The sequence below is a fragment of the Rhinatrema bivittatum genome, chromosome 1, assembly GCF_901001135.1.
Source record: "Rhinatrema bivittatum chromosome 1, aRhiBiv1.1, whole genome shotgun sequence".
NCBI lineage: Eukaryota > Metazoa > Chordata > Amphibia > Gymnophiona > Rhinatrematidae > Rhinatrema > Rhinatrema bivittatum.
Genome location: NC_042615.1, coordinates 253974970 through 254002423, shown reverse-complemented (window position 1 = coordinate 254002423; position 27454 = coordinate 253974970). Strand labels below are relative to the sequence as shown.

General features: G+C 45.2%; 1 protein-coding gene across 6 annotated transcripts in view; it reads right to left on the bottom strand.

The window, feature by feature from the left end:
• Positions 1–27454, bottom strand: part of PTPRA (protein tyrosine phosphatase receptor type A) — a 435489-nt gene that overhangs the window by 30046 nt on the left and 377989 nt on the right. For all 6 annotated transcript variants that reach the window (XM_029593639.1, XM_029593630.1, XM_029593649.1 and 3 more), the window contains 4 exons: positions 24193–24359; positions 16822–16957; positions 7057–7206; positions 5154–5247 (listed from right to left, as the gene is read on the bottom strand). In XM_029593639.1, the coding sequence (XP_029449499.1) occupies positions 5154–5247; positions 7057–7206; positions 16822–16957; positions 24193–24359 (547 nt within the window). The remainder of the gene's footprint in view (positions 1–5153; positions 5248–7056; positions 7207–16821; positions 16958–24192; positions 24360–27454) is intronic.

The window sequence follows — 27454 nt, the reverse complement described above, 5'->3', positions numbered from 1 at the left end:
GAGGAATGGTTCCTGACACAATGCCTGTAGTTCAGAGATGCGACAAGCCTTGCATATCACCACCAAGAACACCGTCTTCAGTGTCCACAGGAGCAGGGATAGGCTGTGCAGCAGCCGAAAGGAAGACCCTGCCAAAAAAATCCAACATTAGGTTAAGATTCCACAGGGGAACTGGCCACCGTAAGGGAGGTCGAAGGTGTTTAACCCCCTTTTAGGTAATGGGCCAAGTCCGGATGCACAGACAGGCGGGTTGCCTCTAAAGCAGGAGAGTGCCGCTACCTGGACCTTCAAGGAGTTAAGGGACCACCCTTTATTCAGGCCGTTCTGTAAAAAATTCCAGAACCATAGGGATTTTGTTCATAGGGGGGAGGGGGGGGGGAGCCCTGCATTCCTCACACCAGGCCTCAAATATTCTCCAGATCCGCACATTTGCTAAGGACGTAGAGAACTTCTGTGCGTGGAGCAAGGTGGAAATCACCGCCGCCGAATATCAATGCTTCATCAGGCGAGCCCTCTCAAGGGCCAGAACATAAGACAAAACTGAGTCGGGTCCTCGTGAAGATCGGACCTTGTTGGAGCAGGTTCCTGTGCGGAGGAAGGCACAGGAGGGCTCTCCACCAGAAGCCTCCACATGTCTGCATACCACAGGTGTATGGGCCAATCCGGAGCCACTAGAAGGACTAATCCCCTGTTGCACTCGATCTTACGTATGACCATGCCCAGCAGGGGCCATGGAGGGAAGGCATACAGCAGGTCCTCCTCTGGCCAAGCCTGAACAAGGGTGTCAATCACCAGGGATCGCTGATCTCTTCTGCGACTGAAGAATCGGGAGACCTTCGCATTGTGAGATGAGGCAAGTAGGTTGATGTGGGAGGCCCCAGCGATCTACCAGCAGCTGAAAGGCTCTGGTTAACAACGTCCATTCTCCTGGATCTAGATTTTCTCTGCTTAGGAAGTCTGCTCTGACATAGTTTCTTCCTGTGATGTGGGAGACCGAGATCATCCAGAGGTTCAATTCTGCCCATTCCATAAGGGGGTCAATTTCCAGGGCCACTTGCTGGCGGTTCCTTCCTGGCGACTGATATAGGCTACCGTTGTTGCGCTGTCCGACATCACGCAGACTGCCTGACATTGAAGCCTATGGCTGAACTGTAGACATGTTAATCTGACTGCCCGGGCTTCCAGGTGGTTTATGTTCCAGTGCGTCTCTTCCTTGGTCCAGCGCCCCTGGGTCACCAGTTCCTGACAGTGAGCTCCCCACCCCTGGAGGCTCGCGTCCGTCGTGAGAACGGCTGCAGCCACCACACCTTGCTCAGGTGTGGTGGCTGCAGCCACCACTGAAGCCGAGAACATACTTCCATCGGTAGGTGTAAGTGAATTGCATAGTCCTGGGACAGCGGATTCCAACACGACAGCAGGGAGCATTGGAGTGGATGCATGTGTGCCCTTGCCCATGGTACTACCTCCAGGGTTGATGCCATCAGACCAAGGACCTAAAGATAGCTGCACACCCTGAGGCGTATGGTGTTTGTCAACCGGCACACTTGACATCTTCTTCCTTATCCTTGAGGGTGGAAGACCTTGTCCTGTTTGGTGTCGAACTGGACCACAGATACTCTAAGGACTGGGAGGGCTTGAGACTGCTCTTGTCCATGTCATGACCCAACCAAGCTCCTGAAGCAGGGACATCACCCTGTGGGTCACCTGGAGGCCCTCCTCTAATGATTTTGCCCAGATCAATCAGTTGTCCAAGTATGGGTGCAGCAGGATTCCTTCTTTCCTCAGTGCCGCTGCCACGACCACCATAATTTTGGAAAATGTTCTGGGGCAGTAGCCAGGCCGAAGGGCAGTGCCCAGAACTGATCATGGTGGCCTAGCACTGCAAAGCGTAGGAAAAGCTGGTGGTCTTGTTGGATTGGAATATGGAGGTAGGCCTCTGAGAGGTCCAGGGAAGTTAAGAACTCTCCCGGTTGTACAACCATTATGATGGAGTGTAGAGTTTCCATGCAGAAATGAATTACTCATAGATGACGGTCGATGCTTTTGAGGTCCAGGATGGGGTGAAAGGAACCAGCCTTCTTGGGTACGATGAAATAGATGGAATAGCGCCCCATATTTTCCTGGGGAGTAGGTACTGGAATTATAGCCCTCAAATTGAGGAGTCTTGTCAAGGTAGCTAGCTTCTTGTGCTGGGAGTGGCACGGAGACATCATGAACATGTCCCAAGGGATACTGCGAAATTCCAGCAAGTATCCTTCTCATATGATATCCAGTACCCATTTTCCAGTGTGATATCGACTCTCCACTGGTAGAAAAAGGATAGTTGACCCCCTATCTCCTCGTCCCGTGGATGGGTCGACAAAACCTCACTGTTGAATTCAGGCCGAATCTGAACAGACCCCTTTCTTCGGTTGCCGACTCTGAAAGGACGGAGACCTTCCCAAGGGCCGCGATGTCTGAAATGACAAGTTCCTGTAGGGCCGAAAGCACTGGGAGCCCCTTGACTGACCCCCTCATAGGCGAGGGGATCTGTGGCCTCCTCCTCTTATCTTCCGGTAGCCGAGGTACTGAAGATTCACCCCCACTTACTGGCCAGCTTTTTCAGTTCGTTACTGAATAGGAGGGATCCCTTAAAGGGCATCTTTGTAAGGTTTGCCTTAGAAGTCACGTCCGCTAACTAATTCCGCAGCTATAGCTGTCTTCTAGCTTCTTCCACCGAGGCCACTCCTCTGGCTGAGATACGGACTAGGTCAGAGCCCACATCTGCTAAAAAGGCAGCGGTGGGCTCCATAGCCTCCCTTGAAGGCGCTCCAGGGTTATCAACCTCTCTTGAGAGAAGCAGGCATGAACACGTCACCAGGGTACAACAGGAAGCAATCTGTAGTGCCACTGCTATCGCATCTAATGATTTTAAGGATGGACTCCAGCCACCTATCATGTGCATCCTTTAAGGCCACTCCTCCCTCCACTGGGATAGGTGTTCGCTTCGAAACAGCGCAGACCAGGGCATCCACTTTGGGGAAACACAGGTGTTCTCTGGCCGCTGGATCCAGGAGGTACAGAGCTTCCAAGTGCCTGACCTCCTTTAAAGCTGGCTTCTGGGGCATCCCATTCCAGGTCAATCAACTTCTGGATGGCTTCCAGCACTGGAAAATAGCAAGAGGCTTTCTGTAGACACCAGGATGAGATTCTTCTTTGGTTCCATCATATTGTCCATGTCAGGAACTCCCAGATTCTTCAGGGTCTGGGAAACCATGGCTGGAAATTCATCCCTATGGAAAAACCGCAACATGGTCCAATATGGTTCCAAGACTGGAAGCATTTCCCCATCCTCCAATGAGTCTGATTCCCCTTCATCGTCCGTGGGGTCTAGGTCCTTGTCAGGGATACCGTTGGTGAGACGAGGCATGTCTCAAGGCATGCTGACAGGGCTGAGAGAGCGAGGCCTTCCTGGCTGGGGGGTTTGGTCTGGACAGGGGCAGAAGAGACAGACTGCACCTGTATGAAGGCTTGCAGGCTTTGAAAAAATTCTACACAAGAAAAGGCTGCCGGGTCCATACCTAGCCCAGGAGGAACTGGGGTAGGTGCACTGAACTGTCCTCTCCAGAGGTGGACGCAGCCCCAGGATTACTCAGATCCGGGGTGCTACCAGATGGCTGACATTTTCTGTATAGGAGGAACCGGACTTGGAAAAGTTCTGGGAGTCCAACCTCCCTGGGCCTCCTCATAGTGCTGACACAGGAAGGACTCCAGGTCAAACTGTGCAGGCAGCACCAAAGGTAGTGTTGCTTGTGCTTCTTTGCTGCAGCAGTCATAATCAGCAGTAACTTGTGCATTCAGCTGACTAGCGCCTGGTTTTGAGGGTGCACAGATTCATCCCGATGCACTTAAATATAAGCGCCTCTAAGTGCGAACATATGAGTGCAAATATTTGTGCGACATTAAGTGCACAGTGCATGCACAGAGCTGTCCTGCACTGCACGCACAGACAGTCTATTGGGGGGGAGGGGGTATGGCGATGATGCACAAAACTGTACGCAAGATGGTGCTGCTGCGGCCTGCCTCATGGAGTGTCCATCGAGCCTGAAGCGGGGCCTAGCCTATTGGGGGGCCACTCAACCCGCTCGGAAGCCCCCTTCCCTTGTCCGAACAGGATCGGGAATGTTGTCGGTACGGCGCGCTGAGCAAGGAGACTGGAGGAAAGACATACCAATGCCCTTCCCTGTCTCTGAATCGGAGGAGTCTTCTTCTTGTTTTATCTTACCTGAGCTCAGCGCTTACCGGCTGAATACAGAGATTGCCTCCGGCTGTGGGGAGAGAGGGTTTTGGCAGATATTGCCGTGCTAGGCTTCCTGCACCCACTGCCTTTCAGCTGCTTCAGCAGCAGAGCCCATGATGGGAGCCGGCTACCGGATCAAGGCACATTTCTGAGGGATCTTGGAAATCGCCTCAGGAATTCTAGACTGGGGGAGGGACCTTTAGGTATCAATGCAGGAGAGCGGGGCTCAATCGATCTTCAATTTAAAGGTAAAGTTTCCTCCGAACACATACTGCAATCCCACTATACCACCAATGCTGGTGTAGGGATAGCACGTCAGCATCTGCTAGGAGACAGAGAGATACAGGAGGGCTGAGGTCCCAACAGGGGTATGTGTAAGGTGATGTCAGCTTTGAAACCTGACTCTGTCTCTATCTGCTAGCAGGGGAGTATATAACACTAGGAAAAAAATACATTATAACCATGATGTATAATAGTGAAACAATGGTAAGTGCTACTGCAAGGCAAGTTTCCACATTCTTTCCACCAACATATTCTCCCCTAAGTAGGGTCGCTTGTTTGCATGTACAACCAATCCCATAGCTTCTTAGAAATCAGTTACTGGGTGATAACAGCAATAAAGATTTTTTTGAACTAGAAAGCTCATATCCAAGAGACGGAATGTGACCAAGATGTATGCCACTTCAATACTGTGATCCAATTTGGTATGTGATAATTCAAATCCTCCAGTCAACTCAGTTTGAAGCGATGAGATTATACAGAAAATTATTCTCTCTACCAAGTGATTTCTTTGCAGGAGTAATGAAACATTACTGCTACTGCTTTTCACTTATATAGTGCTATAAGATGAAGCAAGCAGGAAAATGCAACTCACATGGAATTATCTGTAGGACCCTGTTTTTCTTCATGTTGGCTGGTAAGTTACCCGTCCTCATCTTATCGTTCTGAATTTTGATTGAAGTTAGCTTCTGCGAAAGGAAATGAGAGGGAATTGTCCCAATTGCAACTGTGTAAATACAAGCATTCAAAATAGTAGGGTCTCCAGTTCTTTCTACGTTCATGACTGTGCTCCTCAAAGAAGACCTTGCACAGCAAAGTCACAACCTTCATGATAAAGTCACTGTTTTTATTTAACAGTGAAGCACTGTTTCCTGAAATATGCAATTTGAAAGGAAGGCTTCATGACATATTATAGTCATACACACACCTTAGGTCATTGTTATACAAGTTGTCACTTTTTTCTTTAAAAAAAATCTCAGTTTCCTACTGATTCTGAGTTCTTGCTGAGAAATGCCACGATGCTCTACAAGTGTCCTCCGTCATTGCTGCCAAGCAAACTCCCAGATAGTTACCACAGTTTCCAGCTCTCTCTGAGACATCATCACCATTTACTAGTTACACCTCTGTCTGTACACCTTAGCAATCCTCTGGCTCTCATCACTGCCTTGTAGCACTGTTTTGCTACCTTCAGGTCATCAGTGCCTTATGCTCCATCAAGTACCTTTTCCTAGTGACTTACCTGCTAAATGGTGGCTGCTGAATTCTGGCTACGTTCAGCAGTTACACCCCTGAAGTTAGCTAGTTATACATAACTGGCTAACGTTAGGACAGCCCTATGGCCCGACCAGAATTAGCCACATAAGTTAACTGGCTAACTTATGCAACTAACTGTGCTCCTTACCGGAATGCCTTTTGCCCGCCCCTCGAACGCTAAATAAGCGTTCAATATACCCGGCAAGCCATTTAGACAGATAACTATTATGTTATCTATCTATATGGCATTTGTATATGGACTTTGAAGTGTATTCCTTGCCTGAAGTGTTGCATTTCAATTGACTCCACTTTCAAGCTGCCTTAAACTGTCTGCTCAGACACATTTATCCCCAAGACCTTCCCTCAACACCTATGTACACAACTGAGGTCTACTGCATTCTTCATGATACAAAAACTGCTTTCCAATATTAATTGTACAGAGTGAGCCTTTCAAAAACACATTCTTTTGCTTTGACAGAGCATAGTTGCAAAGCCTCTCAGGAACATTTAACTAGATTTAACAATCTCCCATAAAATTCAGTAATGCTTTCAATGTCAGGATGCACTGTATTTCTCAGTAAAAGCATAGCTGGCATTATTTTGTTACATTTTTTTTTTATTTTAACGGCTTAAAATTTAGCCAATCCACAAATATTTTGTTTCCATTCCATTTTATATTTTACTTGAGTCTGGCCGAAAGAACAATACAGCTCCTAACCATGTGGCAATCAAAGCAAGAATAGTGGAAAATACCTGGCAGACCATCAGTAAGGGCACATGAATAAGGATCCCAAACTCTTGCTCTAGCTGGCAAACAAAGGCTCAAATGAATAGCTCAACAAATGGCAGCATGTCTGACATTTATAGCTCTATTCTAAGTATCTGGCAGGGGCATCTAAGACCAAAATGATCACTGCTTGGAGCCTAACTATCCATGAAAGAGCAGTGCCCACTTATTAGTTCCGGGAGGGACAATGTCCCCTTTAATTATTGATATAGGTGAAGCAATTGTTCTCTGTGAACTTTGCAGCTTGGGTCAATGCTCTTGACAAGTCTGACTACCCTGATGCGGTGGGGACTTCCTGAATTTTTAACTGCTCTACCTTTACCAGTAGCCAATACAACCCTGTATGCACAATCATAAGATGAAATCTGGTGCCAAGGTATATTTTTCTTAGTGAATTTCAATTTTAATGTCTCTTAATATGACAATAACGTCCTATGACTTTGTGACTAATACATACCTTAAACTCTTCCTCCAAGCCATTGCTGCTAGTCCCTGGGATTTTGTTGTACAGTTTCTGAAGATGGATTTCTAGAGATGTAACTTCCAGCTCTGTGTCTCCATACAAATAATGCTCTAGAAGTGCTTGATATATGAATACATACTGCATCTAAAATATGGAAAAACAACCCAAACAAATGTTATGTTGCAGGCCGTAGCGCCCCATGCTTTCTAAAGGGCATTACTCCTACAGGCTAATTTTAAAATGCACACTCATCCGCCCATATGAGTGTGCGAGCGAGCATATGCAAGAATTGTAAATTGTGCGTGAATTTATGCGTGTAAGATTTAAAATATGACTAGCATGTAAGTATGCCCCTAATTCTAAGAGTTTACTCAAGCATACCTATTTCAAGTACCTTTTTCATGGGACTTTTCTGGCTTTTAACACACATATGTAAGTGGATTTTAAAACATGCTTGTGCAAAGCACATTCCCAGTTTTGCAAATTGGCCCACCAGTTTGCCCAGTCTACCTTGAGATCATCCATACCTCTCTGGTTCTTCAACCTTCACTTCCCCCAGTTGAACCAGACCCATCACCCTGCCACATTAGGCCAAAAACACAAGATCTGCAGACTTGCTCCTCATCAGGAGCAGCATTAAAGTTATGCGGATAAGAAGCCAGTGCACACTGCAGCCTCCAGTTTTAAAATACGCAATTACACGCATTACTCTTGTCCCTGCGCCATGAAGGCCATGCCTCGCTCCTAACTCTGCCCCTTTCCCACCCCACTTTTTTATTTTTATTTTTTTAGCTCATGCGCGCATCTATATGCACATAATTTCCGGCTTTTAAAATATGTGCTGTTCACATGCAACCCAGATACTCATGTATACGGGCTTTTTCTTGCGAGCAACACTTTTAAAATTCAGTTCTTAGTGTATACTGAACAATATTTCTAAAATATATGCAGGAAACAGAGAATATCACTATGTACTTTTACTACCATGTAGTCTAGAGGAAAAAGGAAAATTGGTTCTTACCTACTAATTTTCATTCCTGTAGTACCACAGGATCAGACCAGACTCCTGGTTTTGCCTCCCTTCCAGCAGATGGAGACAGGGAATGTTTTACTGACACTGGCATTTAACCTAGTGTGCCACCTGCAGTCCCTCAGTATTGACCTGTGCCAAAGCCAAGATAGTAGAAAAACAGTAATACCAACCACTAATCTGACCCCTGAATGAGCAGTGGGAAGTGGAAAACTTATCAACTTGTCCCCATTAAAAACCATGAACGATCAAACAAAACCTGTGCCATTTTTCAGATTAAGTACCATAACAGATTGAACAGACTCTCCAAATCTCCATACCTCAACTGGGCAGGACTCTGGACTGATCTGTAGTACTACAGGAAAATTAGCAGGTAAGAACCAAATTTTCCTTTCCCTGTACATACCCAGATCAGTCCAGACTCCTGGGATTTACCAAAGCTTCCCTAAACAGGGTAGGACCGCGAGAGTCCCGCTCGAAGTACACTCTCACCAAAGCCTGTGGCCTCTGGGGCCTGGGCATCCAAACTATAATGTCTGGCGAAAGTGTGCAAAGACTTCCAAGTCGCTGCCCTGCAAATCTCGTGGCGATACCTGCTGACATTCAGCCCAGGATGCCATCTGGGAACAAGTAGACAGAGCCCTTGACAGATATATGCGAAGCCCTTGACAGATAGATGCGAAGCCAGTAGCTTCTTTCAACCACCATGCAATCGTGGTTTTTGACACCTTATGTCCTTTCTTCGCAGTACACCACAACACAAAAAGGTGATCCGATAACCGGAAGTTATTGGTAACTTCAAGATGCTGCAACAATGCATGCTTGACATCCAAAAGCCATAACACTCTCACAAGAGGCACCATAGCATCCAAGTTTGGGAAAGCCGGGAGCTCCACAGACTGATTTACGTGAAAGGATGAAACCACCTTCGGCAGAAAGGCTGGAACTATCCATAAGGAGACTCCCCCGAATCTGAAATTCTCAAGAAAGGATCCTTATACGACAAGGTTTGAAGCTCTGAGATCCATAGATTCCATAGAAGTGCAAGGGGATACCATGAACAGATTTCAAAGTGGGTGAGCAAATTCTAAAGCGTAACCTTGTTTAATCACGCTTAAGACCCACTGATCCAAAGTGATTGTGGTTCACTCCTCGTAAAAGTGGGCCAAATGACCCTCTATAAGCAGGATGGAGGAGCGGGCCAACCTCGCTTCATTGACTGACTTGGCTCCAGAGACACCCTGGCTGGAGCTATCCCTGTTAGGCTTCTGCCCAAGAAAGGACTGGTTCCAGCACCGCTGCCTTCCCAAGGCCTGTCTCTGAGCACCTGCCGAGGACCTGCCCCGATGAAAACACCTGTTCCCTCGGAAGTGAACATGCCCCAAAGAGGGATTCCTTGACCCTCTAGGCTTATCTTCAGGCAATTTGTGAACCTTATTGTCCCCGAGATCCTTTATCAACTCCTCTAAAACTTCTCCAATAAAGCAGCTTCCCCTTGAAAGGTAGTGCCCCCTGCTGAGACTTGGACAAGACATTAGTCAACTAGTTCCTCAACCATAGCAGTCTCCTTGTCGAGACTGTCAACATCATCATAGTCCAGAGGACATCCTGATAAGGTCATACAGCACATTTGCTCCACAGGCTACCTCCTGAGAAAACATGGACCTACTGGATTGCAGCTGTTGCACCCAACGCAGCCCCATTCAAAGCATGAAGCTGCTGCACACCACAGCTCAAATGCAAAGTGCTGACACCTCAAAAATCTTCTTCAGTTTCCTGTCCTGGAGATCCTTCAAAGCAGCCGTTACAGGAATAATCGTCTTCTTGGTAATATAGTAACGACGGCAAAAAAAGACCAAAATGGTCCATCCACAGTCTGCCCAGCAAGCTTCCCAAGGTAGTAACTGTCGCTTCGTGCAGGTTACCCCCAAGCTTTTTTATTTGTTCCCATCCTCTAGCCTTTAGGGATCCACAGTATTTATCTCATGCCTCTTTGAAATACTTCACAGTTTTAGTCTTCACCACTTCCTACGGAAGGGCATTCCAGGCATCCACTACCCTCTCAGTGAAGAAATATTTCCTGACATTGGTTCTAAGTCTTCCTCCCTGGAGTTTCAAATCGTGACCCCTAGTTCTACTAAATTGTTTCCAATAGAAAAGGTTTGTTGATGACCACAGCAGACATGGTGGCATCCACCTTCAGAACTCGCAAGAGCTCCAGGGTGTCCTTGGGCAGAGGATATAACTTATCCATTGCCTGGCCCACCTTCAGCGTGGTCTCTGGAATATCCCACTCCCTGTCCACCAACTGTATGATGGACTTATTAAATGGAAAAGCCTTCACTGGGCCTCATAAGCCAGCCATGACTGGGTCCACATCCTCCTGATCGGACACCTCTTCTGGAAGCTTTATTCCTAGCTCCTCCAAAACAGGGGGAGGGGGGGAATCAAGGGACCCAGCTCTTCCCTGCGGAACAGATGCACCATCTTTGGATCATCGCCATCTGCCGGCAGGCCTTCTCCCTGTCCCTCTTTGGAATCCTGCTCCCCCAGGAAAGAATCCTTCTGAGGAGGACCAGAACCAGCTGGAACGCTAACATCAGAATCTTCTGAAAAACTGTCCCTCTCAGCACAGGCTCACAAGGACCCACTGAATCCTGGTAGCCCCCGGCTTGCCTGTGGTTCTGGATCTCTTACAGGGCCGAGACCCAGGAAAAGCATCAAGCTTGGACCCCCCCTCTGCCCCATGGATCTCCGGGCCCGATAAGCCTTGTGCATCAAAAGCACAAATCCGTTGAAAAAGAGGCAGAAGTATCTGAGTCCTCCCCCAAGAGGTCTTCTGACACCCCCACCTGACCCCCAGGGCTTAAATTGGCTTGGGAAAGTGAAGGAGGGAAATCTCCCTCTCTGGCTTCCATAGCAGCAGCCTGCCGGCCCGCAAATGTGGACAAGATGGCTACCGTTCCTGCGCTGATAGGAAATGGGTCCGGGGCTTCCCACGGCACCTGCACAAGTCCTCCAGACTTGCACTGCCACTCCGCGGGCAAGCCAGAACTGTCCTCTCCCTCCAGGAGACAGTGGGAGCAGCGGCTGTTTCACATGAGCCTCGCATGCGAATCACCACAACCTGCACATTTTGTGCCGTGTGGCATGCTCTCAAAATGGCCGCCCGCAAGAGACAGACGCTGGAAGAAAAACGGAGCATGGGGCTGAGTCTGCTAAACAGTGAGCCCCGCTCGGAGCGAGCAGCTCACTGCTGCATAAAGGGAGAACCTCTCACTCTCCTGAAATTTTTTTCTTGGGTTTTCTGGGTTTTTTTTAACCTTAATCAAATCAGCTAGCAAAGCTACAAAGAGACAAAGGCACACTTCCCTGTGCTGAAGACAGGCAGCAGGCTCCTTAGATCCTCCTGGGGAAGAGGGAGCTGGAACCACCAGCTTTCAACTCCCCAGCGACTAGGAACCAAGCAAACTAAAGGTCCCCAACCCCCTGCTTGTCCACCTCAAGACCAGGAGGGATAGCTTCACCAGGGCCTGCCAACCCCCTGGGAGGAATCACCAACTCTTCTTCTTCTTTTATTCCTTTTTTTTTTTTAAACTAAGTCCAGACTGCATGTTTTGCACATCTACCATCTGCTGGAGACAGAGAAGTACTGAGGGACTGCAGGTGGCACACTTGGTTATATGCTTTCTCTGTCTCCATCTGCTGGAAGGGATGCAAAACCAGGAGTCTGGACTGATCTGGGTACATGCAGGGAAATGAAATTTAAAAAAAAATTTTGCTCCCTTTAATTTCTCTGTATCTCTGGTGATCTTTGGTCAGTCACACATAATACAGCACTAACTGATATCTCACGGATTCACAATGTGACATTCCTCATAATAATCAGTTGGACTCAAGAAGATACTCTAATGTGTGTGTCACCATACACACAAGAGTGCACATCAAAACATTTTAGTACACATCTAGAGTGTGCAGGGAAGCACAATGGCAAAAGCCATGTGTTTTTAGCACCTGAAGAGGAGATCACTTACTGGAATGTGTTATTGCACCTATAACACATCCTGGGACCATCATGGTTTTTTAAAAAGATTATATTTGAAGCCTTATTTTTTTTTATGAGGTACTCAACTGAATCAGTTGACATTTTTCATTTTATTTATAAATTTCTAATTTGCATAGCCATAATCACATGACACAAACAGCAAGAAAAAGAAATATGTAATAAAAAATTTAAAAAAAAAATGTCATAGCCTTAGACAACAATCCAGAATGGGGGAAGAGATACAAATAGCAACGGAGAAAATTAAAGAATATGAAATTAGGAAAATGGTAATAATTTGCTACTTGTCATGTCATACTGCTACTACTCAAATACCATTGCCTGACTTTACCAATAGAGACTTCTGATCAAGGAAAAAACTCAATTGGTCAGGAGCAAATTAAAAATATCTATTGCCAGAATATGCGATTATGCACTCACATGGGTATCTAAGCAAAAAAATAGCAAGAAACAATTTTCTTCTTTCCTCAGTGGATTTTACAACATCAGGATAGATCCAAATACATTTCCCATAAAACAAAGATTAAGAATTATGACAATAAAACTTCAAGATCATATTCAAATCTAGCTAAAAAAAAAAAATGAAACCAAAAGTGTCTCTCTGTCTTCAACTTCACCAGTGGAACTCTCTAGCAAGACAGACAAATTATTTGTATCATCTATTTATGCATTTTTACAAACATAATTATCAAGTAAATTACTTGAACAGAAATACAGGTGTTACAGATGGAATGAATCACATTACATTTCCAAATATAAAGGTAAAACTATAATATTTTTCCAATACACCTGTCTTACAAGCTCCCAAAAAGTATCCAAGATTACATTATCCTGAAGAAATTCTTATAAATCATACAAGGAAATTTAGCTATAGTACAGCTTTATCTTACAGAGATCAATTTCCATTTAAATGAGCTCTTCACTCGGGGCCTGGAGAAGAGCTAAACTGCAGACCTTCTCTACTAACCAGAAATTCAGTTAACTGAGATGGCTGAAAACATATATATGATACCCCTCTATGTTTTATCAAACACTTACATGGGAATTTTAATATGAAAAACATACCCAATTGAACTGCTTTTGGTTTAAGGAAAAAAAATTGTCACCTGCGTTTTTGGGACTGCCTAGACAAGTCCAGAAACATTTGTACTCTACAATTGAAAAACATCTCTAATCAATTTGAAAAATATTTTTTAAACACCCAGTCTTTATCAGACTCCAGTAAGAAAGTCACAATCAGTGTAGATGGTCTCACCATATTATTTTCAGAACCTTCAAGAACTGCAGAGATATCGATTTTTTAGGTTTACACTGGTTGCAATTCTTGCATTCCATTATTACTGTCCTTTATACTTTTCTTCATTGGTGGTAAATAATAAATTTTTGATATTATTGGCAATGTTGTCTCTGGGATTTTCAACACCTCCATTACATATCTCCGCCATAACTCTTTCGGAAAGGTCATTGGTAACTCTGGGAAATTAATACAACGAAGGTTCTTCGCCCTTGAAACATTTTCCATGTTCTCAATTTTATACTGCAGTACTTGATTTTCTTTAACTAAGACATGTTGAAAATTAGTAACATTTCCAATATCCAACATTAAAGATTCCAGCTCTCCTTTCATCTGTCCAGTTTCTTCTTCTACTTTGTTCACTCTAATTTTTATATCATTTATAGATTTAAGCAGAGAACCAACTTTCACTTCCATATTCTTATTCATATCTTTGGGTCTTAACAGCAGATCTAGTGGTCTTACCAGCAGATCTAGGGGACAACTCAGGAAACAGAAGGGTCTCCAGGTAGAGTACGTTGTAGGACACTAACCCCGAGCAGAATGTCCTCATCCCCCACCACACCAGACAACCTCCGGCCGAAATTATTCTTCTCTGGCTACAGGCCCTCCCGAGAGTACACGCGTCTTGTCATCTTCCTGCAACGGTCTCAACACTACAGTCATGGAGCACCCCGGCTGTGGTGGAGGAAGGGGTTCAGGGAGACTCAGATTAATGTCCAGCAGAGCCAACGCTCCCTTGGTAAAATACGCAATGGAACTTTCACCTCCTTCAGCCATCGATTGGCAGATTCATTCATCAATCGTACACTGAACAGGCAAATCCAAGGACTCGGAGGGGAACTATTTGTTTGCCTTTGCACTTAGGTGGCATTACTATCAGGAAAACAAGAAAGCAAAAATAGCCTCAGATACCAAAGAGCCTAGCAAGTCGCCATCTTGACACCTCCCCAAACAGTTGAAATTTGAGGAGAGTTAGAGTACATTGTGATATCTTTGTGAAAGATGCCTTACCAGACTGGTGCCTTTTGATATGCACAGAGAGAGTAATTTTCAGCTGGTGTAAAGTGGAGTTGTTTACCTGTAACGGATGTTCTCAGAGGACAGCAGGATGTCACCCCAATTGTGAGGACTGACATCATATAATGGAGCCCAGCATGGAATTTTTATTTCAACATTTCTAGAATTTTGACTGTGCCTCATTGAGCATGCCCAGCATAACAACATACCATGCATCCATGCGGGAGATCTTTCAGACTTGTATCTTAGCATATATTACTGAAGCCAATTCCAAAGGAAGTGGGTAGGTTTCAAGAGGACTGACATCCTGCTGTCCTTGGAGAACACCCATTGCAGACAAGCAACTCAGCTTTCTCCAAGGACAAGAAGGATGGTTATCCTCACAAGTGGAGAATTCCTATGTACAGACTGACCCGAATGAAAAAAGGGGAAACAATGCCAATGGGCATATCAGCCAGCCTTTTTCATTTTATACTTATCCTATGAGAGGCAGCCTAGAACAAAAAAAAAAGTGGGCCCTAGGAAGGAGTGGAGTTGGATTTACAACTTCCATAGGACAGACTGGCCAAACCTACTATTGCATTGGCCATCTCTGTCCAAACAGTAACAAAATGTGAATGTTCGGAGAGAACTTAATGTCGCAGCTTTGCAGATCTCCTCCATGGGGAGCCACTAACGCTGCCATGGCTTGGACTGAATGAGCCTTGACATGGTCCATCAGATTCAGGCCCGCCTGGGACAAAAGGAAATGCAATCTGCTCACCAATTGGATAAAGTCTGTTTGGCAATGGCAATCTCCAGTTTGTTGGTGTCAAAAGAAAAAGCTGGGTGGACTTTCTGTGGGCTTCAGTCTGCTCCAGGTAGAAGGCCAAGGCTCTTCTGCAGGCCAAACCGTGAAGCGTTTGTTCACTTAGTTGATATGTGCCCTGGGAAAAAGTGTTGGAAAAAACTGACTGGTTATGATGGAATTCTGATACCCCATTAGTAGGAAAGAATTTAGGATGGGTGCATAGAAACATCCTATCGTGAAAAAAACTTGTATATGGTGGATACATTACTAGAACCTGGAGCTCACTGACCCTGCATGCAGAAGTGACCGCCACTAAAAATACAACCTTCCAGGTCAGGTACTTCAGGTGACAGGAGCATAGTGGCTCGAAGGGAGATTTCATCAGTTGAGACAAACCACGTTGAAGTCCTAAGACACAGCTGAAGGCCCGATGGGAGGCTTCAAATTATACAGGCCCTGCATAAACCAGTCAACCGAAGACTGTACAGAGATAGGTCTACCTTCTATATATTGGTGTTAGAGCCATTTGCACTAAGGTGAACTCTTACTAAGTTGGTCTTGAAACCAGATTTGGACAAATGTAGAAGGTACTCAAGCAGTATTTGTATGGAGCAGAAGAAAGGATTTAAGGTCTTCTGCTCATACCACAGCAAACCTCTTCCATTAAAGTCCATAGGACTCCCTAGTGGAATCCTTTCTTGAAGCTAAAAGAACCCAAGACACTTCATCAGAAGTGGTTGCAAAGTCACCCTCTCAACATCAAGGCAGTGAGAGCCTGTGACCTGATGTTGGAATGGCACAACCTGCCCTGATCCCGAGTGATGAGTTCTTGGGAAGTCCCCAGCCTGATTGGTTCTCTGATGGACATCTCTCTGAGCAGTGGGAAGTAGATCTGTCTTGGCGAAAAGGGGGCTATGAGAATCATGGTCCCCATCTTCTCTCAGCTTCAAGAGAGTCTTTGACACTAATGGTATCAGAAGATATGCATACAGAAGCTCTCTGCTCCAATGTAGGGCAAAGGTGTCCAAAGCTAGTTGGCCCTGTACCCTTTTTATGAAACAGGGGATGCAAACAGATCCACTGTGGGAGTACCTCACTGGCAGAAAATCTGGTTTGCAACCTCCCATCTAGGGACTATTCATGTAGTTCAAAGATCTGATTCAGTCTGTCCGCCAGGACTTTCTTCATGCCTGCTAGATATGTGGTCCTGAGAACCATCCTCTGAGACAGATGGCCCAGTTCCTCAGCTGGACAGTCTCCTGACACAAAAGATACAATCCTGTGCCTCCCTGTTTGTTGATGTAATACATTGCAATCTGGTTGTCCGTTTGAACTAGGACTACTTTGTTGGCCAATCGATATCTGAAATTATTTTCCATCAAACATAAAACAAGCCCATCTTTCTTTTCCAGTTTATTTTTTTTGAGTCTTTACTCTGTTTGCAAAGAAATTAAAACTGTTCCAGCTCAGGTGGTCACAGAAGTGGACCTTGTTGGCATGCACAGAAACAGATGCAGTCGGAACCATACACCACCTGGGCACGATTTCACCCATAGACTTACATCCGTCTGTACCATCTGACAGCGCTGCGCCCGGATGCGACTGACAAAGCCATACACGTCCACTTTCCTCTCTGCTTGCATCATGTCCAGCATGGCATCAATGACGATGAAAGTGCCTGTCCGGCCCACCCCGGCACTGAAACAGCAAGAGGCAGGTTACTTACACAACAAGGCCTATACACATGCAAGATGTCGAAGGACCTAAAATGCAAGACATAGTACAGAACAGGCCATCCGCATACTCACTTCAGGAGTGCGTATCTAGGAGCAGTCATTTAGATAAAACTGAATTTGGTATTTTATGGGAGAAGGGAAAGAAGACAGAGAAAGGCAAATACATGTGAAAAGCAGCAATTTGACGCACCAAAAGCAAGTGTACAATTCAAGGGTCTCAACAGCGACTGCTTTCACCAGTTACAGGAAGTTAAGTAACCCATAGGCACAAAATGGGAGGAAACCGCTTATAAATGGGGAACAATGCATGGAAATTGGAGGTGAAAGGGTGCTGCAGTGACATGACTTCATCCTATATTCAGCAGATTTCTTTCGCTAGAAGCAATGAATGAGAGAAGCTATTGTCCAAGGTTTTTCACTTTTGTAGAATTTTACCTTGGAATGGTCCTGAAGCCTATGCTGAATCACCTTACCAAATAAAATATTAAAACATAATTGTTTAGAATTTCTCTTGTGTCTATCAGTGATGGAGGTCTTTGTTTTTGTTTAGAGATAAGATGGCTTGATAGCTCCATGTCATATTGACCACAGCGAGTCAATCCTGACTTTCGTTCACAGCATCTGTGGACTTAGAGTCCTTAAAGAAATTTCAACAATAGTACATGGAGTTTTCAGATCATATTTAGGATCTTGGTCATATGCCACTCATGACTTCCCATCAGCGGAAAAATGAAGGTCGTAGTGCCTCATACAGTGTGTGAGAGTAAGCATCTGTGTTTATTTAACTGTTACAACTGTACTTTGAAAATGGATTTGGTTTAATTTTCAAGGGTTTGTTTTTTTGTTTGAAAAATGTTTTTATTTATTTTTATTTTTTTTTTAACTGTGCTAAATTAGTGTCATGATGTAGCTCCTGTAGGTATGTGCCTCTGGGAGATGAACAGAACAGTTCCTGGAAGATGGTGTATAAGATGATATCTATCCAAATACGGTACATCCAAAAAACATGAAAACAAGGATATTTACTGAAAATTCAATTAGTTGGATTTTTAAGATTACAGAAAAAAAAAAGATAAGAAGAAAACCATGTGTTCTAGTATTCTAACCAAAGGGGCTAGTGGTTATTTTATTTTGCATCTTTTAAAACAAGAAAGCCTACTTACAGGAAAATTGATTCTTACCTGCTAATTTTCATTCCTGGAAAAACATAGATCAATCCAGACGCATGGATTTGTCATCACTACCAGCAGATGGAGACAGACACTGTGCTACATAAGATAGCGTGTCACCTGCAGTCCCTCAATATGAACCGTACCCAGGCCAAGATGAGATTAAACCATAAACAACTTCACCCCCCAAAGTGAGCAGGGGAAAGGTCGAGCTCCCAAACTGGAACCCTTTCGTTTATATAGGAGATTGAAAACTCCCAAATTGAAAATAATTTCTTTACTATCTACAGAGAAACACAGAGCACTCTTTCTAAAGAGGGCGGGGTTCTGGACTGATCTTTGGTATTCCAGGAATGAAAATTTGCAGATAAGAACCAATTTTCCTTTCCTGTTCATACCCTAGATCAGTCCAGACACATGGCATGTATCCAAGCTCCCCTAAACTGGGTGGGAATTTGAAAGACCTGCTTGTAGCACTCTCCTCAAAACCAGCTGCTTCCGGCACCCGAACATCCAGTTCGGGTGCCGGAAATGCCTTGTGAAAGTGTGTAGAGAAGACTAGGTTGCTGCCTGACAGATCTCCTATGGTGGCACCAACTGACACTCAGCCCAGGATGCCGTCTGTGCCCTAGAAGAATGGGTCCGAAGTCCCTTGGGAATTGGATGCCTCTTGTAAACAGAAGCCAACACAATGGCCTCCTTTAGCCATCATGCAATGGTGTATTTAGAAACCTCACTCCCTTTATTTGTTCTCCCAAACAGAATGAAAAGTTGATTGGAACTCCAAAAAATATTGGTGATCTCAAGTAGCGCAATATTACCCATTGGCTATCCAACAAGCAAAGCTCTTTTGCCTGCGGAACAGAAGAGTCTAAATCCTGAAACAAGGGAAATCCCTTCAGCGATGCTTTTCTTAATGGTTTGAACGTAGGATCAGAGAGGACGTTCCACACCGGATTAAGATTCCACAAATGAAACACTCACCTCACTGGAGGCTGCAACTGCTTCACACCTCAAAGAAAATGGAGCACCTCTAGATATGAAGCTAGGGATACCCCATGCACCTTCCCTCTGAAACAGTCCAAAGCTGCCACTTGGTCTATTAGGGAATTGAATGGAAGTTCTTTCACTAGACGGTTCTGCAACACTCTATCTGAGGCACCATGTCTCAAACACTCTCCACACCCTGTCATAAGCCAATGAAGTAGAAGGTCTCTAAGCCTGCAACAAGGTGATAATGACTTCCTCCAAATAGTTTCTCAATCGCCAATGATTCCTTTCAAAATCCAGGCTGTGAGACCAAATCAAGCCACTTAATCCAAGACAAGTGATCCTTGATGGAGTAACTTGTGAAGATGCCCGAGCCTTAGAGGACTGTGCACCAACATATTTACTAAGTCCGCACACTATGGGCAACGTGACCAATTTGGAGCCACGAGATCACTGCCCCTATGATGAATCTCGATATGCCTTACCACCCTTCCTATTAGCGACCAAGGAGGGAAGACAAACAATAGAATCCTGCATGACCACAATAGAATGTCAAGTTCCTCTGCTCCAACCTCTTGCCTGTGACAGAAAACATGGGACACTTTGGTGTTCTACTTTGATACCATCTAGTCCTGTCCCACCTGGAGCAAATAAGAACCATTTACTCTTCTGCCAGCTTCCATACTCTGAGGTCAAGTACCTGTCGACTTAGAATGTCTGCCTGAACGTTGTCCACATCGGTGACAGGAGATGCCACCAGCGCTATCAGGTGTTGATCCGCTCACTGGAAAAGCTCCTGGGTCTTCCAAGAGACCATAAGACTCCTGGTCCTACCATCATTTCATTGTTCGATGGGACTCTCACTGCTCAACTGTGCAACCGTGGAAGAAAGGAAAGCAACGCCTTGTGACCTGCCCTCATCTCCAAACGATTGATAGACTATGATGTCTTCTCTGCTGAACACCGGCCCTATGCCGCTTGCCTTTGGTAAATAGACCCTTAGTCTTTCAGCCTGACATCAGTGGTCACTACCACACAAATCCAGGATCTCCAGCTCTATGCCCAGCTCCAAATTTACCCGAGAAAACCACTAAGAGAGAATGGACATGGATCTCTCCCACAGTGGTAGCTGCATTTGGAACTCCTCAACTGAGGGTTCCATCGAGACAGAAGTGCCCTCTGAAGAGACCTTGTATGTGCAAATGCTCAGGGAACTAGATCTAGCATGGTTGCCATAGAACTCAGAACATGCCAATAATCCCAGACTCTGGGTACCAAAAGCTGCAATAACTGGAGGACTTGTGACTGTCACTTTAGCACCCTGTCCTCCATGAGGAACACTTTGCCTAGTCAGGTATTGAAGTGTGCTCCTAGGTACTCCAGCAACTAGGTTGGACCCAGGTTGCTCTATACCAGATTCACAACCCAACCCAGAGTCAGTAACATCTGGATAATGAATCGACTGCTTAAATTGGTCCTCGGACTTTGCCCAAATGAACCAGTCGTCCAGATAAGGAAGCACTAAAATGCCTTCCATCCATAGTGCTGTGGCCATTACCACCAACACCTTGGTGAATGTCTGAGGTGTTGTCGCTAGCCCAAAACGAGAGTACACAAAACTAAAAATGCTCTCTCAACACCATAAAGCAAAGGAATGTCTGATGCTCTTCCCTGATGGGAATTTAGAGATATGCTTCTGAGAGATCCAGAGAAGCCAGGACTCCCCTTTGCAGAGGGGTCCAATCACCAAGTGTAGGATCTCCATTCAGAAACATGATACCATCAGAGCCGCATTCACCTTCTTCAGATCTAGAATGGGCCAATAGGTACTTTCCTTCTGTCGTAATCAATCTAGCGTGGAGCAAACTGCCTCTCATTTGGCATCAGAGGGGAGTTCATTTAGGCCCTGTGGTCCGGTTGAGCAAATTCTAAGGCGTAGCTCCTCACTGGAGCTCTCCGAGGCAGGACTATGTGAACCACGAAAGGACTGTATTCTGCCTGTCTCCTGTCCTGGGAGGAGGAAAAGCTCATACCTGGGTAATATCTCCTCACCTTCCTTGCCATAGGGACTCTCTTCCTGGACCTCTCTGAAGTGGCCAGTCCTGATCCAGCCTAAATCACTAAGGCCAGGAAGTTACCAAACTCACAGACAGAGGAACTCCTACTGGTTTAATTTGCCTGAATTAGTCCTACTGGAAAGCTATCCAGAACCAAAAAAACTGATGCTAAACTAATTCGAGAAGGCCTGTCTGAAGACTTCAGATTAAGGCCAGTCCCTGGCTATTTTGACGGTGCCAGCGTAACTCTTCAGGTGATAGCCTCAAAAAGCATGCCTTCCCAGTTGCATACAAACCTGGAAATAAGAAAATAATATACTGCCCCGAGGCGGAGGGATCCCCTGAACAATCACCTGCATCCCTGGAACAGAAACACGACATGGGAGCCATTCTGTTGATCTCTCGATTCAAGATGCTGGCTTCCCAGGCTTAAGGGTAACATTTACAACAGTGGTGTCCCTGATATACCAACTCCATAGAAAATTGCCCCAGGTTCACTGCTTAGCAGGCTTGTCCCCTAAGGAGCCTCCCTGCACAAGCCTGGTAAGTGCTAACTCCTCCAGCTGCTAGGCCCCAAACAAGATGATCGGCTTGGGCCTTTCTACTGTCTTTTGTTGCCCTAGTGCTGCACTGGGCCCCAAAGAGGGGAAGCTTTTGGGGGTTTTTTGTTTTGTTTTTTCTTGTTCTACCAAACCACATGGGATGTAGAAATAACACTGGGCCTGTTCCCCTCAGGTCTTCCTCAGGAGAGGTTGGCCAAAAGAACCACTGCCTGGAAACTATCTGTGACTCATCAGCCATCGGATCCAGAGAGGGAACCCTCCCCCTGCTAGGATCTCTCTAATCTCACGCCAGACTGGAGGCCTGTGCTTGCCCAGCAGAACTCTTTTCCCGGTGCTTAACCGGAGAGAATCTTCTTGTGCCTGAGGAAAAGTCTTCCCCCGTATAGCGTGAGGGAACATCGTAGCTCTGCAGAACTTCTCTTCCCGCGCTTAGCGGGAGGGCGCCTTATAGCACCTCAGAACCTGTCTTCCCGTTCTAAGCAGAAATGATTACCTTGCCGCTGCAAAATTTATCTGCCTGTGCCTAGTGGGAACATAAACAATGGTGCCCCAGAATTCATCTTCCCCCACTCAGTGGGAGAGATTACCATGGTACTGCAGGACATAACTGCACATGTCTAGTGATAGCGCTGCCAATGGCACCACGGTACTCACTGGAAGCCTTCCTCATCGCCCACTGACACAGCAGCAATATTAGGCTTAGCACTTTCCTTAAAACATTAAGAGCCATTCAAATCTGGCTCCAACCAAACTGAAACCTCTAAGGCTATGGATTTCATCCATGCGACTCGCTAACCTCCCAGACAAGAGATCAGGATTGGTGGGGTCAGAGGAGGCCTCTTCCGCCTCTTCATGCAGAACAGGAAAGTTCAGAATGGCCACCATTCCTGTGCATTACTCAGCCATGGCAGAACTGACTCCGAGTCCCTCCCCACCTCCTGAAAATACATATCAGAGCCCGGGGCTGGGAGCACTTCCCGCCTGCCTTACCATATGGGACACACTCTCCCATGTCCATGCTCTGTAGCCATGCACTGCTCTTCCAGTAGCCACGCACTCTCACATTTCCCCCACTGGCCCAGGCCTGTGTGAACACACCCCACACTGCGGAAGACTATCGGCCCACTTCCAAAGCTCCATCAGAGCTCACAGCTGGCTGCCTCTGAAAAGCAAAGCTGGGAACTGCTTCTCTTTTCCTTTTTTAAAATATTAACCAACGTGAAAGAAAAACAGAGGAATCCAGGCAGGCCGTACTGCAGTAAGAGCTAGGCAAGGCAGGAGAATGAGGGAGCCAGCATCACTGGCTTTCAACTCCTCTTCTGTGAAGGACAAGATCATCAAAAAGGGCCATTGGCCCCCTGCTTGTTCCTACTCCACCAAGGGATGGCCCCAAATCAGGATCCAATACCCGTGAGAGTAAATCTTCATCTCCAACATACAACTGCAGGTTTGGTACCTCTGCCATCTGCTGGAGACAGAGAAATACTGAGGGTGGCATGCTATGTTATGCAGCACGGTGCCAGTAAAGCATTTCTTCTCTGTCTCCATTTGCCGGTAGGGATGAAGATCCTATGCATCTGGACTGATCTGGGGTGCATGGGTGCCTGAGGCAAAGTGGCCTGATGGAGGGGAGTGTTACGTCCAAGAGTTCCTCCTGAATCACAACTCAGTGCTGCAACTACTAGCTCCTGCCCTTCTCCCTCTCTCTCTGACAGCATCGGAAGGGAAAACCGCTACATATCTACTTGTTTATTTTTACATGAAATCATTGGAGGAAATGAATAAATAAAAACGTCTGATGTTTCTTCCATGTTTAAAAGCAATTTATTGTACTGCCAGAGCAAACTGACTGTTCACAAAAGGAGGAGGAAACTGAATCCATTCTCAGAGTGGAATAACGCCCTCTAAACACCAAGGGCCGGCAACTCTGGTCCTGGAGTGCCACAAACAGGTCTGGTTTTTCTGGATATCCACAATGAAAATGCATGAGGTATATCTGCATGCCCTGTCTCCACTGTATGGATATCCTGAACAGCTGTCTTGTTTGTGACATTCCAGGACCAGAGCTGCCTGCCCATGCTCTAAACAAAGGAAAGCCTCAGACACACATACACCTTGGGCCGATCAGACCCTCACTACCAGGCTGAATAGCATTTTTCATGGCTCCTCCTCAGCTGCAATGGGACTGGGACACCAGTAGTCTAGAAATGGGAAGTGGAATGCCTTTAAAATAATTGCATGAAAAAAAAAATCATCTCTTTTTTGGGTAGGGGTTCTATTTCTTTTTCCCTTTGCTAATTCAGATTATATGAAATCTGCAGGACACTGCAGAGAGAGAAAAATTTTTTTCTACGAAGGTCCATTCTCTCTTAAAAAGCGCAGCCTAGCCATGGCAGAAAAGGGAGCCCTCTTACTGACCTGCAGTGTACAGCGATGGCGCCTGCATACTGAGGATTACATGTCTTTACTTTTTTCAGGAACTTCAGCATTCCAATGGGAGTAAAGGGAACCCCGAAATCCGGCCAGCTGGTGAAGTGGAACTGAGTCACGAGTCTCTGCGGCTTCTTGTTTGTGACATCTCCCACCTGTGGCACAGGAAGACGATAAACCTGGTGGATTCTTTGTGTGTGAAAAATCAATACGCATATATCCAAAACTTTTGACTATTTAATTAGCATGTTAATGTACTAGATGCTACAATTTTGATAGTCCTTTATTTCAGCTTTACGTTGTAAGCAAACAGAAAATAAAGATCGCAGAGAAGCCTGCTCACAAAAAAAAAAAAAAAAAAAAAATCAGATAAGGCTGAATTACGCTGAATGCAAAAGTGAATCTAAATCATTTTCACGTGAGTCGAGCCGATTTGCTAGCCGAAACATGCACCATGGCTTTGTTGTATTATTGTTATAGATGGGTTTGTTGCTCTGTTGATATTAGATATTTGTTAAGACCCTATGACTGGTTCTGGTGCACCGCTCGGGCAATCGTGGATTTCAAGATATTCACAATGGGATCAATTTTCAAAAGGACTTACCTGGTTACATCAAAGCCTTTGGAAATTTACTGAATGGCTAAATTTACACGCTAAGGTTCCACTGGGCAGCTAAATTTAGTCGGCCAAATTACAGGTGGGCCCGGGGGATGGGGGAGTAAGGGGTGTGAGCGAGAAGGTTGGGTGAACTGTGCTGCCTTTCAGCTTTAGGCGCCTAACTTGGTTGGTCAAATATAGACACTGCACTAGCAGGTCTAAACTAGTCCAGTCACCCTTCCGACTGTGTATTAAAAAGAAGTAACCAGCCTTGCAATCTTTCTTCCCTCCCAACTGTAAAAAGTTAAAAAAAAAACCCAAAACCCAAAACAAACCCCTCCACCCCAAAAAACCCCAACAAAACAAAGATCATGCCCACCACCAAACCCTCCCAAGCTGTAAATTTTTTTTTTAAACTATCCACCAGCTGATCTCCCTTTCCTCCAGAGTGCCTGCCAGGAATCCCCTCCCAAAAAGGATGACGCACTGACCAAGAACCCTCCTGCCTCTTGTTCTTTTGGCCAGAAGGGGGAAGGGGAGAGAAAGGGATCTATGGCAGGCACGCTCTTGGAGGGAGATCAGCCAAGGGTACTCTAGTTAAAAAAAAAAATTAAAAATTAAAAACCTGGCTGTTCTTGCAAGCAAACCCCTAACACCTCCCCTCCCCCTCTCCATCCTCTTGAAAAGCCAGTTTACTCAGTTTCCTATACTAGCTGTACTGTTTTCAACAGTTGATATTATTATAAGTTACAGGTACTTCACTGTTATTTTAATTTTGACTTCCTATTCCCATCCTTAACTCACCTCTTGTTTGATATTCCTTGAGATGTTAAAAAGTGAGCTGTAATTTCTTTTCTGATACCAATCTTTTGTTCCCATGCTGTTCCATGTAAACCGATGCGATGTGTAAACGAACATCGGTATAGAAAAGCAATAAATAAATAAAAACCCCATTTGGGAAGGAGGGATGGAGGCGAGATTGGGCAGTGTACACTTTTTTTTCTTTTTTAACTAGGAGATAAGGCTGCAAGTACTTTAAAAAAAAAATGTTTACATTCAGGGGAAAGGGAGGGGATGAAATGGAGTGACAGACATTTTTTTTTTCTTTTTAGGAGGGGGAATCAAGCAAAAGGATACTCTTTTTTTTTTTTTAATTACAGCCAGGAGGGAATCGATGGGCTTGTGGGTGCTTTCTTCTTTTTCAGTGCTAGCCAGCTACATTTAGGAAGAACATCCTAATTCTAGCAGATTAAGTTTAACCAGCTAGATTTAGGAGGATTTTCAGCTGAAAATCTAGTCTGTTAGATGTGATACTTTTAAAGTGTGGGTTTTGATTACAGCAATTTAACATGTCGATTTACACTAAATGTAACTGAACTCTATTTTAGCTTATTTTCTCTTAAGTAAACTTCTCCACTGTTCATTTTTCCTTGTTTGGTATCTGATGTGATTGGGGGGATTCGCTATTTAAACTTCTGCAATCTCTCAGCCAGGTGCAGAGAAGCTCTATAAGTAAATATGGAGTTATCCCCTATCCCAGAAGCAGAGTTAGCTTCCAAAGTGATGCTCTGCAAGGATAACAAGCATTTCAACTGTGCAATGGCTAGAATGTTATGCATACAATAAAAACCTTGGGGGTGAGGCAAGAATGAATGGGATGCTGAAAATGCATACATTAAAACGGTACGGCAGACTGGTGCTACTGGCTGCTTGTTAGTCTGTACAAGCATCGCCATCATTAATGGAGAATACACAGTGTACAAAAAACATCCCGCTCCTTTCCTTTTCATACACTTGGATAAGGGGTAAAAATTACTTTGCAATGTGGCTAATTATATGTTTTTAAGAAAATGCAAGATACAGTACTGCCTACACATATCTAACAAACTCCTATAATTCTCTACTACTTTGCAGAGATTTGCAAACACAAGGAAAATCATTTAATACTGAATTTACGTCTTATGCTTGCAAAAACCTGGAAATTTGGTATTCAAGCAATAGGGGTAAGAAACAATAATGTGAAGGTCCCATTAGCTTCTATCCTGCAAACCTCTCAAGTTGCTTAAATGATTGACTATATGAAAGTGTGTGGCTCATGTTGTAAAAAAAAATATATATGTATATTTGGGTCAGTTCAGCTCTTCCCTGCATACAGAGATTTTCCTGGGTCCCCTAGCAAACTTTGCAACCAGAAGTAAGCCACAGGTACATGCACTGGGGTCCTCATCCCTAATCGCTTGCACCTCTCCTTCCTTTTCCCATCCAGTGCCTCATCTTCCCCAGCTGCCAGTCAGAGGTGCCCTTTAGTGGCTGGTGAGATGGGTCCTGTCTGCTTGGGTCTCCCAGTCCCAAGATGTGGGAAGCTTGGCAGGCCTGACAATCACTGACTAGAGAGCTTGCCATTCAAGGTCCAAAGCCAGGAGAAAACGGAGCAGAATACTCCAGCATACAAAAAACATTCCTCTCTGCCCACTAGTAAGAGTTATATTTGCTGTCCCTGTAAGTATGCTCTAGTGTGCATCCTTGTTTGACACATCTCCCAATTTTGCAGACTATAATCCATTGCACCCGCTTTTCAGCATCTTTACAGCTCTATCCTGTTCAAGAGTAATACACATGAGAAAAGCATGAAAAAAAAGAAAACGCACATAC